This window comes from Hyla sarda, unplaced genomic scaffold (assembly GCF_029499605.1).
Source record: "Hyla sarda isolate aHylSar1 unplaced genomic scaffold, aHylSar1.hap1 scaffold_80, whole genome shotgun sequence".
In the NCBI taxonomy this organism is placed as follows: domain Eukaryota; kingdom Metazoa; phylum Chordata; class Amphibia; order Anura; family Hylidae; genus Hyla; species Hyla sarda.
Window position 1 is genome coordinate 481,419 of NW_026610825.1, and position 12,363 is coordinate 493,781.

Here is a 12,363-nt window from a genome sequence, read left to right on the forward strand (position 1 = left end):
ATTTCTGAACAACAGCGTAATCCAACAGTACAGCACCACAAAAAAAAAAAAATCCATCGATTAAACCCTAAATTGCACTCTGTCACACAATTCTGAGCAGCAGAAGATTTGTGGAGCAAAAAATAAATAAACTCAATTGGGCTGCAAAATGAGGAGATAAGATGCTTCAGAAAGTTCAGGCAGCTTGGAGATCTGTATGAGGCAGCTGACAGCTATCTGCCCCTCTCTGCTGCAATGCTCAATAACGTGAATAGGAGGTTTAGCTATCAATGATCCTTCTCAGTGTTAACAGCAAACCGGAAACACCCAATAATGGCTCCGTTAGGTGAGTTAGCCACTCTGAGGTATATAAGGTCCACTGATGCCCCCTCTACCTCACCGGTCCTGGATGAAGCAGTGGCGAAATGCGGCGGACGATGAGGTGGGGGAGTCAGGGATTGGGGCATTGCAACTTGCTTTATGCTATTCAGTACCTTAGCTATACATGCAAATTGGACGGAGTATTTATGTAGACCGTTAATTCTGGCAGCTAGTATCTCAGGCACCTTACCAGGGTGCTTTGAGATCTCTGGGCATACATTCTGCCCAGGTTTATTTAAATACGTTTACAGAGATGTTAATGTTTACAATTTGAATGCTGCTATTAGATATCCATGGATTGTTGTTAATTTAATCAATCCATCAGGCATTTGCACTTTATCCTATCTCCATCTGCATGCACTTTGGTCGTATTAAAATTTGCCTCTGGGTATTGTCCTTTATATTTATCTCCCACTCCCCCATCGCAATTAATGTTTTTATATGTCTTTTGTGATCTACCGTATTTATCGGCGTATAACACGCACTTTTTAGGCTAAAATTTTTAGCCTAAAGTCTGTGTACGTGTTAAACGCCGATACACCCCCAGGAAAGGCAGGGGGAGAGAGGCCGTCGCTGCCCGCTTCTCTCCCCCTGCCTTTCCTGGGGTCTAGAGCGCTGCTGTTGGCCCTTCTCACCCCCTGGCTATCGGCGCCGCTGCCCGTTCTGTCCCCCTGACTATCGGTGCCGGCGCCGATAGCCAGGGTGAGAGAAGTGGCGCCGACAGCCAGGGGGAGAGAAGGGGCAGCGGCACCCATTGCCGGCGCCGCTGCCCCGTTGCCTCCCCCCATCCCCGGTGGCATAAATACCTGAGTCGGGTCCGCGCTGCTGCAGGCCTCCGGCGTGCGTCCCCTGCGTAGTTGCTATGAGCTGAACGGCGTGTACTACTTTTTGGGCTATATTAACAGCAAAGCACTCTGCACTCCTGTATTTCCCTAATGCTGATGTGACTAGTAGTTGCAGTGTAACGCTGTGGTATGAGCTATTCACACACACGCAGTCCCATCCTCTCTATCTGAGTGCATAGATGAAATGAAGAGAGGCAAGACGGCTGCCGATTATATAGGGGCTGTGACATCACAGGGGTCAGTGAACACTGATAGGCTGCATCTCACATGGGATTCAGGGTCAGCCCGCCTACCTTCATTCCCGACGCTGTTTCCCGCCCTCCCATAATCCCCTGTACTCACATGTGGATCCGCCATCTTAGGTCTCCAATAGCCTGGAACGCTGTAAAATGGAGTTTAATGAAGCGATTTGCGGCGATATTCGTATTCGTTGTGAACCGAATTTTTCATGAAATTCGTAACGAATTCGGGTTCGTCAACTTCGATTCGCTTATCTCTAGTCACTATATCTGAGAGTTCATTAGTGTGGTTAAAGCACCATCTAGTTGTGTTCAGTTGTATTACACCTTGTTTTTCTTGTTATAGGAATTCTGCCTTGTGCGTGGTGCTATGCATTGTGGGTTGTTGCAAGGCATTCTGGGAAGAAGAAGGGGCAGTCCTTGGTCTCCTGGACACAAGATCAGAGCTGTTTCTACATGTCTCTCTTCTAAAACTCCACTATCTGTGTAACAGCATATCTGGTGAGTCAATTACCTCTGTTACTAGGGCATTATAGTACCCAGACCTATGCAGTTGTTTGTATTACTATTCAGGGAAGTTAACTGTGTAGCTGTTAGACTGTTAGCTAGCCTTTCAATCCTATGTATACGCAGCCATTTTACCATGTGCTTCACTGTTATGTAATGTATGATACATGCAGTTCTTATACTTTGTACTTATACATGTCTATTTGTATTCCTATAGTTTTACCACTCTTATTACAACCTGTTGACCAATAAACCTGTTGAACTACAAAGAACAGTCTTCTTATTTGGAAGACAGGGATCGTTTATACTGAATGTCAGACTATACACCGTGTGAACGTGTAGGAAGACAGAACAGTAAAACTGATGCTAGTCACCAGTGTTAAGTGGATCTGACTATACGGAGCCGCATCAGCCATGCGGTCCTACGCACATGATTGCAGCGGCTGCCACACAGTCACAAGAAATGAGAGTGTAGCCCCCAGCAAGCGCAGCACGATCCAGTCACGTTGAAGTACGTTCTTACCTAGACTGAGCCTGCAAAGAGACACTAAGCAGCCAGCAACAGGTACACCATGTCCACTAGCCAGGCATGAACATGCAGGACAAGGTCATGAGCGAGCCACTCTAGCAAGTCCTCCATAGTAGAAATGGCTGCACTCGCCCGCGCAGAAGCTGAGGCTGCAAAAGTAAGGGTTTCCTTTGCGGCACAAGAGATACAACTAAAGAAAGAGACAGCATGCATACAAGCATCATTGGAAAAGCTTGCAGCAGAGAAAGAAGTGGTAGCCATAATAGCCAAAGCAGAGTTTCTAGAAGCCATGGACTTTTCCAATTCTGAGAAGCACAGCCAAGTACTTGGACCAGACTTTTATCTACAAGATCCAGCACAGCACGTCTCAGAATATGTCTACCAGCATTCCAAGACAGATGACAACTATGATCCAGTATATCAGCCAGCATATACAGAGTGTCAAAGACCCTACCTTGAATCTCAGTACTTCAAGATAGATGGTATGCAACAAAGTGATCCTGACCACAACTACTGCCCTACAGAACAAAAGCTGCAACCTTCACTTTGACTTAAAAGGGACACCCTTCGCATCAGAATGTTATTATACAGACTTTCCTAAGCCAGAAACTCCTAAAAGGTATGATGATACACCACTCATGCAGCATAACCACAGCACACCAGGTAGTCAGGTAGTATTGGTGCCAACCAAGCAGCCATGGACTTTGCTAAGGGACTTGATGATCACCCTGAGAACTACAGGTCATGGCGAGCCTCCTTCCAGAACGCCATAAGGGACTTAGATCTTTTTTGTAGTGAGGAGTTAAATCTCTTGGTACAATGGCTTGAAAGTGAATCTGCTGAACACACCAAAAGAATCAGAGACATTAATGTAAACTATCCAGGCAAAGGCCTAAAGATGGGATGGGAAAGGCTTGATGAATGTTATGGGTCAATAGAAGCTATAGAAAATGCTATATATAAAAGAATTGATACTTTTTCCAGAATAGTGGGTAGGAATTTCAAAAAGCTCAGGGAACTCAGTGACTTGTTAATAGAGTTGCAGGTTGCTCAGGCAGAAGGAGATCTACCAGGGCTAAAGCTCCCTTATAACCTACAGGAGAAGTGGATCACGCATGGTTCTCATTATAAACAGGCTCATAATATACCATTTCCTCCCTTAAGGGTGTTTGTAGACTTTGTTGCTCAATAGGCAAGGATCAGAAATGATCCCAGTTTTGACTTTACACTGTCATGTCCCACTACCCCTGGTGTCAAACCTTTCTAAAACACCAGTGGCAGTCCACAAAACTAATGTTGCTTCCACAGGTTCTCCTTACAAGTCGTTCAAGTCTTCTCAACAAGGGAACAAACCCAAAGATCTTACCAAACAATGCCCCCTGCACAAGAAACCACATCATCTAATGAATTGCAGAGCCTTCAGGGAGAAGTCTTTAGGGGACCGCAAAGAATTCCTCAAAGAGAACAACATCTGCTTCAGGTGCTGCACTACAACATCGCACTTCGCCAGGAACTGTAAGGTCAGTGTGACATGCACAGAACACAACACGGCTTTACACCCTGAACCACCCTCTCAGGTGTCATCCCAAGCAGAGGAGCATGACAGAAAGCAGATAGACACTGACACCACAGTAGTCACTTCTCCGTGTACAAATATCTGTAAAGGACTTGCAGGAGAGAAGTCTTGCTCAAAAATCTGCCTTGTCAGAGTTTACCCAGCCGATTTTCGAGATAAGATGATCAAGGTATATGCAATCTTAGATGACCAAAGCAACAGGTCTTTAGCTAAATCCGCCTTCTTCAACACCTTCAACATTGTAGGGCCCGGTTCTCCCTATTTCTTAAGAACATGTGCAGGCACTGTTGAGACAGCGGGGAGGAAGGCAACTGGGTACAAGGTAGAGTCCATAGATGGTCAGACCTGCTTGTCTCTGCCAACCATACTGGAGTTCAATCACATTCCTGACAACTGGTCTGAGATACCTACACCTGAGGCAGCAGCACACAACCCCCACCTGAAGCGTATAGCTCACCTGATACCGGAGCTGGACTCAGAAGCCCCGATAGTCCTACTCCTTGGAAGAGACATACTATGAGTTCACAAGGCTAGAGGACAGATTAATGGACCCCAAAATGCCCCATATGCCCAGAGACTTGACCTAGGACGGGTCATCATAGGATACATCTGTCTAGGAGGGGCACACAAGCCGACCCCAGTTTACAGTATGCTCACCAACACACTTGAAAATGAATGTCCTTCCTATTCCAGCCATGTCAGAGTAGTTTCCTAATAAAAGAGTTACCACACAGTGCTCCTGTGCCTTGTCCTTACATGGATTCCTCCGTGAAGATCACGCCTGTGATGGTGAGCAAGATCACTTAGGGTGCACAGTCTTCCACAGGACAAGAGAAGACAACAGGGTCGCAATGTCCATAGAAGACAGGCTGTTCTTGGATATCATGGATCAAGGAATAGTAAAAGACAAGTCAAAAAGCTGGGTCACACCTTTACCGTTTAGACACCAGAAACGACGCTTACCTAACAACAAGGAACTTGTCTAAAAATGATTTATCTCCCTCAGACACAAACTTCAGAGGAACCCAGAGATGACAGAACATTTCTTTACATTCATGGAAAGAATATTCCAGAACAACCACGCAGAGATGGCACCCATGCTCCAAGATTTAGAAGAGTGTTGGTACTTACTCATATTCGGTGTTTATCATCTTAAAAAAACAGGACAGATAAGAGTAGTATTTGACTAAAGCGCCAAGTGTGAAGGTGTATTGCTAAACGATGTCTTACTGTCTGGTCCAGACCTCAACAACAGACTTCTGGAAGTACTTCTATGCTTCTGCAGAGATTCCGTAGCATTCATGGCCAACATACAACAGATGTTCCACTGCTTTTTTGTCAAGAAAGAACACAGAAACTACTTGAGGTTTTTCTGGTATCCCAAAAACGACCCCAATGAAGACAATGTAGAATACAGAATGAGAGTGCACATTTTTGGAAACAGTCCTTCCCCTGCAGTTGCTATCTACGGTCTCAGACATGCAGCCTGGGAGGGTAAAGCAAAGTATGGGTCTGATGTCAGGTCCTTTGTGGAAAAGGATTTCTATGTGGATGACTGTATGAAATCTACACCCACGAATGAGACCGCAATCAGTCTCCTGAAAATATCTAATTTGAGGTTGCACAAAATCGCCTCCAACGGTCGTGAGTTAATGGAGGCCTTCTCACCCCAAGACCACTCGAGTGGTCTAAAGGACTTGGATCTTAGCATAGACTCCCTTTCCATGCAGCGAAGTCTTGGTATGCTCTGGGATTTAAATGCAGACACATTCACCTTCCAAATCCGCATAGAAGAAAAACCCTTCACACGCAGAGGAGTCCTGTCTACAATAAATAGCTTATATGATCCTCTGGGATTCGTAGTGCCTGTTACCATCCAAGGTAAAATGATGTTAAGAGACTTCACAACAGAGAAGGCTGATTAGGATGATCCACTTCCCATAGAGAAAAAAGACCTGTGGACAGGATGGAGAAAGTCTCTCGAAGCTTTGTCCAGCCTTCAGGTGGCACGACCATATGCTCCCGTGTCATTAACTGTAGTCAAGATACAAAGACTGTATATCTTCTGTGATGCTTCAGTCAAGACGATTGCAGCCGTAGCATACCTAAAGACCATAGATGTCAGAGAACAATGCCATGTGGGGTTTGTTATGAGTAGGACCAAACTGGCGCCACTCCGCGAGCACACGATACCCAGACTGGAACTCTGCGCTGCTGTGCTTGCAGTGGAGCTGGCTTAACCTATAACAACAGGACTAAATTTGGAAATCGTGGAAGTAGAGTTCTACACGGACAGTAAGGTAGTCCTAGGATACATTTGCAATGAAATGAGACGCTTCTACGTCTATGTCAGCAATCGGGTGCTAAGGATCAGGAGATCCACTTGTCCTAAACAGTGGCACTGTGTTCACACACCATAATCCTGCAGACCATGCAACTAGATCTGTCGCAGCAAGCCACCTTAAGCACACAACATGGTTTACGGGTCCTGTATTCCTGTACCGTTCTATGTCTTGCAACATTGAATCTGACTAGTTCAACTTAGTAGACCCAGATGTGGATGAAGAAATCCGACTTGTAGTATCTGTTCTACGTATGGTAACTTCGGACCACCAACTCAAATCTCATCATTTCGACAGGTTCTCTACCTGGAGGTCACTTGTTCGTGCTATAGCCTAGTCAACATTACTTGTGGGCCAGAAGCCATGCAAAGGTTGGCATCACTGTAAGCACACATTTACCATTCCAAATATGGAAAGGTCCAAAGAAATAATAATTTGCACTATACAAGGTGAATGTCATGCTAAAGAAATAGACTACCTTAGCAAAGGCCAAACAGTCTCCAAGGATAGCGCTTTGCAGAAGCTTGATCCCATCATTGACCAAAACGGGTTGCTAAGAATAGCAGGCCATCTTCAAGAAGCCAAAGTGGAATTAAGGGAGAAACATCCTGTAATAATTCCCGAAATTCATCACGTCACGACTTTGCTCGTGTGGCACCATCACGTTCAAGTGAAACGTCAGACCTGGGGATGTCGTGCTCATTAAAGACAACCAGTTGCATCGGAATGAGTGGCCATTGGGCTTCATCACCAACACATTCCCAAGCAAAGATGGGAACGTACGCAAAGATGAAGTCAAAGTGTGGAAGCTTGGCAAGTGCAAGTTATTCCTCTTGAACTTGTTTTGTTGTTTTCACCTGATCTACCTAATAGTGGCGTCAGTTGACGCCAGGCGAGGAGTGTTCTGCCCAACAGGTTTTAGAACCATTTACAATTTGCATTCTGCCTGTCACTATATCTGAGAGTTCATTAGCGGGGTTACCATCTAGTGGTGGTAAGTTGTATTACACCTTGTTTTTCTTGTTATAAGAATTCTGCCTTGTGGGTGGTGCTATGCATTGTGGGTTGTTGCAAGGCATTCTGGGAAGAAGAATGGGCAGTCCTTAGTCTCATAGCTCATAGATCATAGCTACTTCTACATGTCTCTCTTCTAAAACTCCACTATCTGTGTAACAGCATATCTGGTGAGTCATTTACCTCTGTTACTAGGTCATTATAGTATCCAGAGCTGTGCAGTTGATTGTATTACTACTCAGGGAAGTTAACTGTGTAGATGTTAGACTGTTAGCTAGCCATGCAATCCTATGTATACGCAGCCATTTTACCATGTGCTTCACTGTTATGTAATGTATGATACATGCAGTACTTATACATGTCAATTTTTATTCCTATAGTTTTACCACTCTTATTACAACCTGTCCACCAATAAACCTGTTGTACTACAAAGAACAGTCCTCTTATTTGGAAGACAGGGATGGTTTATGCTGAATTTCAGACTATACACCGTGTGAACGTGTAGGAAGACAAAACATTCTTCTCCCCTCTCTAACACAGGGTGGGGGTACTAATGTGGACCTAATAAGAGGTGTCATTTGCTCCTGGACCTTGAATGGTACCTGTATAGAAAAGCACTCAGTGCAGTCAGAAAAAGAACCACTGTGGGCACTTCCTCATGCACCCCTGGTAAGGAGCTTCTTGGCTGGCACTTAACTTCTATATTGGAACATACTGCAGAAGAGAGCACATCTCTTTAGTTTTTTTTTACTTTCAGAATCTCTTAAATGGTACCTGTCACCATCAATAAAATGTAATAAATTAGCCTATTTGAATTACTTTTCTAATATACTGCTTAACAACATTTTGTAACTTTATGTGTTAAGTTAACCCCTAAAAGTTTCTTCTGGTGCTGCCTGCAGTCCTGCTTGCAGATTGTCTCCTGTAACAGCCTGGCAGAGACAAAAAATTCAGGAAATGCAGATGGGACTTCAGCACAGTGTATAGAGCTGAATATTTCAGCTTCCTTTCAGCTGTCCTAGACTGTAGAGCAGGGTTTCCCTACCAGGGTGCCGTCAACTGTTGCAAACCTACAACTCCCAGCTGTCACGCCGAGTGCTCCGGGTCCCTCTCCTCCCCCGGAGCACTCACGGCGTTCGGCGCCTGTCTGCAGCACCCCGGTCAGACTCGCTGACCGGGAGCGCTGCTCTGTTTCCCCCGGCGGGGATGCGATCCGCGCGGCAGGACGTGCCTGCCCGCGGGTCGCATCCCGTTCTGTTTACCTGCCCTGTCCTCCTTCTGCTCAGTCCCGGCGCGCGATCCCGCTCTCTAGGGCCCGCGCACGCCGGTTCTCTCAGATTTATAGGGCCAGTGCACCATTAATTGATGCCTGGCCCAATCTGTTCCCAATCACTCCCAAACACATATAAACCCACTTCCCGTTCCTGTCCTCACCGGATCTTGTTGCCTTGTGCCAGTGAAAGCGTTTTTGTGAGCCCATTGCCTGTGTATCCAGACCCTTGCTTTTGCCCCTGACTATGAACCGTTGCTACCTACCCTGACCTTTTGCTACCTCTGACCTTGCTTTTGCCTTGTCCTTGTGTCCCGCGCCAGTCCAGTTCCTGAACTTGAGAAAGACGCCCGTCCTGGCGTCGAAACGCGTTGTTCTGCAAATAAATTATATTGCTTTTACATCTACAACTCTTCATCCTTTCTGCGCCTATTTGAAGTCCCTTGGGAGTATTTGGAGGTTGCTGTATTCGTTACACCTATGTGGTGGCGGGACTGGCTGCATTTTGGAAACTTTCAACAGTGTTGTGCCTGGTATACACTGTGAATATCAACTTGCCCGGTTAATGCACTATGGAGCGCTTCTCTTTCTTTTGTATTCATTTCATCAGTGAATGGAGAAAAACTGGTCTGCACTGTGCGTTACCGCACAGAACCTCTGCTCATGAGCGTTGGAGTTCTCCATTATGAAAATATTGCATTTTTTGTATTGCCCAACTGTACCTCTGAAATTCTTTTTGGCTTGCCCTGGCTCCAGTGTCATGCACCTACCCTCGACTGGGCCACTGGGGACATTAAAAGTTGGGGATCTTCCTGCCACAAGTGATGTCTCAAGTCTGTTCCTACCAGCCAAGTCTCCTTCACTACACCTTTGCCAGGCCTTCCTAAGGCCTATCAGGACTATTCTGATGTTTTTTGTAAAAAGCAAACAGAGGTCACACCACAGACCCTACGACTGCCCTATTGACTTGCTTCCTGGTACCACACCGCCCCGTGGCAGGATTTTCCCACTCTTCGCTCCAGAAACGCAAGCCATGACTGAATACATTCAGGAAAACCTAAAAAGGGGTTTTATCTGGAAATCTTCTTCTCCAGCCGGAGCTGGATTCTTCTTCGTTGCCAAAAAAGACGGATCTCTACGCCCATGTATAGACTACCGCGGTCTTAATAAAATCACAGTGAGCAACCACTATCCTCTGCCACTCATCTCTGAACTCTTTGACTGACTGCGTGGAGCAAAATTTTTACAAAGCTTGATCTAAGGGGCGCATATAACCTCATTCGAATTCGTGAGGGTGACGAGTGGAAAACAGCATTTAACACTAGAGATGGACGCTTTGAATATCTCGTCATGCCGTTTGGACTTTGCAATGCCCCTGCAGTCTTTCAAGAATTTGTTAATGAAATTATTCGGGACTTGCTGTATACCTGCTTGGTAGTCTACTTAGATTACATTCTAAGGTTTTCCTCCAACCTAGAGGAACATCGTCTCCATGTCCGTCAAGTGCTTCAGCGTCTTCGTGAAAATCATCTGTACGCCAAATTTGAAAAATGTATTTTTGAACGCAGCAGCCTTCCTTTCCTGGAATACTTAGTCTCGGGTCAGGGTCTTCCAATGGATCCTGACAAACTCTCTGCGGTATTGGATTGGCCACGCCCCTCTGGACTCCGTGCTATCCAACGCTTTCTTGGATTCGCTAACTATTATCGTCAGTTCATTCCCCACTTCTCCACCATCGTTGCTCCAATTGTGGCATTGACTAAGAAAAACACGAATCCAAAATCTTGGCCTCCCCAAGCGGATGAAGCTTTTAACCGACTCAAGACCGCCTTCGCCTCGGCACCGGTCCTGTCCAGGCCTGATCCTATGAAGCCTTTTTTCCTTGAGGTTGATGCCTCCTCGGTCGGAGCTGGAGCCATTCTTCTTCAAAAAACCGCTTCTGGAAAAAACATCACTTGTGTTTTTTTTCTCCAAAACCTTCTCTCCTGCAGAAAAAAACTATTCCATTGGAGATCGTGAACTTTTGGCCATTAAGTTGGCGCTTGAGGAGTGGAGACATCTCTTGGAAGGATCCATTCACCCCATCACCATCTACACGGACCATAAAAAATTTATCTTACCTCCAGTCTGCCCAGCGGTTAAATCCTCACCAGGCTAGATGGTCGTTGTTTTTTGCCCACTTCAATTTTGAAATACACTTCCGTCCTGCTGACAAGAATGCCTCCGAGTCTGAAGCTCCTCTACAGCACATTATACCACCTGAGTGCCTGATCTTCTCTGCCCCAGCCTCTCTAGTGCAAATTCCTCCTGGGAAGACTTTTGTCCCTCCCCGTCTTCGCCTCAAGATCCTCAAATGGGGTCACTCCTCTCTTTTTGCAGGCCACGCTGAAATCAAAAAATCCATTCAGTTAATTTCCTGACTATATTGGTGGTCTTCCCTGGAGAAGGATGTGACTGATTTCGTTCGGGCTTGTACAGTTTGTGCCCGTGATAAGATTCCTCGCCAGAAGCCTGCAGGTCTTCTCCTTCCTCTTCCAGTGCCCGAACAGCCATGGTCTCATATTGCTATGGATTTCATCACTGACCTTCCATCTTCTCATGGCAACACAGTCATTTGGGTGGTCGTTGATTGTTTTTCTAAAATGGCTCATTTTGTCCCTCTGCCGGGTCTTCCTTCCGTGCCACAATTGGCGAAACAATTTTTCCTTCAAATTTTTTGCCTCCACGGGCTTCCCACGCACATCGTCTCTGACAGAGGCGTTCAATTTGTTTCAAAATTCTGGAGGGCACTCTGCAGTCAATTAAAAATCAAATTAAACTTCTCTTCTGCTTACCACCCACAATCCAACGGTCAAGTGGAAAGAGTGAACCAGATACTTGGTGTCTACCTGCGACATTCTGTTTCATCCCGTCAAGATGATTGGGTCGACCTTCTGCCTTGGGCCGAATTTTCCTACAATTTTAAAAACTCTGAATCCTCTTCTATGTCTCCATTTTTTGTGGTGTACGGCCGTCATCCTCTCCCCCCCCCCCCTCCCCATACCCACTTCTTCTGGAGTTCCTGCCATGGATGAACTGACTCAAAATTTTCCCACTATTTGGCGTGACACTCGTAAGTCTCTTCTAATGGCGTCTTCCCGTACGAAGAGACACAACGACAAGAAGAGAAGGGTTCCTTCAGTTTTTTCCCCCGGTGACAAGGTATGGCTTTCTGCTAAGTACATACGATTCCGGGTACCCAGTTACAAGTTGGGCCCTCGATTTTTAGGCCCATTCAAAGTCAAAAAACAAATTAACCCTGTCTCTTATCAACTTCATCTCCCCCCCTCTCTCCGTATCCCTAATTCCTTCCATGTTTCTTTGCTCAAGCCTGTTGTTTTTAACCTTTTTTCTCCCAAGGTCACTGTTCCTACTCCTGTCTCTGGCTCCTCCAATGTATTCTCTGTGAAGGAGATCCTCGCCTCTAAAGTTGTCCGACGTAAAAGATTTTTTCTAATTGACTGGGAAAATTGTGGTCCTGAAGAGATGTCCTGGGAGCCCGAGACCAATATTTTGGACAAGGAGCTCATCCACAAATTCCTTGGTTCCAAAAAGAGGGGGATATCCAAGGGGGGGGGGTACTGTCACGCCGAGCACTCTGGGTCCCTCTCCTCCCCCAGAGGGCTCGCGGCATTCGGCGCC

The 12,363-nt window shown here is 46.0% G+C and overlaps 2 protein-coding genes across 6 annotated transcripts in view; one reads left to right on the forward strand and one right to left on the reverse strand.

The window, feature by feature from the left end:
* LOC130346716 (ras-GEF domain-containing family member 1A) overlaps positions 1 to 12,363 on the reverse strand; it is a 471,811-nt gene that overhangs the window by 390,864 nt on the left and 68,584 nt on the right. The gene's annotated exons all lie outside the window — the stretch shown is intronic.
* Positions 1,859 to 7,818, forward strand: LOC130346718 (uncharacterized). The gene is made up of 2 exons (XM_056554589.1): positions 1,859 to 1,945; positions 2,169 to 7,818. Exon 2 carries the CDS (start codon positions 3,686 to 3,688, stop codon positions 4,574 to 4,576), a length of 891 nt encoding a protein of 296 aa, XP_056410564.1. The 5' UTR covers positions 1,859 to 1,945; positions 2,169 to 3,685; the 3' UTR covers positions 4,577 to 7,818.

Excerpts from the sequence above, each read along its gene's own strand:
- LOC130346718 (XM_056554589.1), top strand. The coding sequence starts at position 3,686 with ATGATCCCAGTTTTGACTTTACACTGTCATGTCCCACTACCCCTGGTG.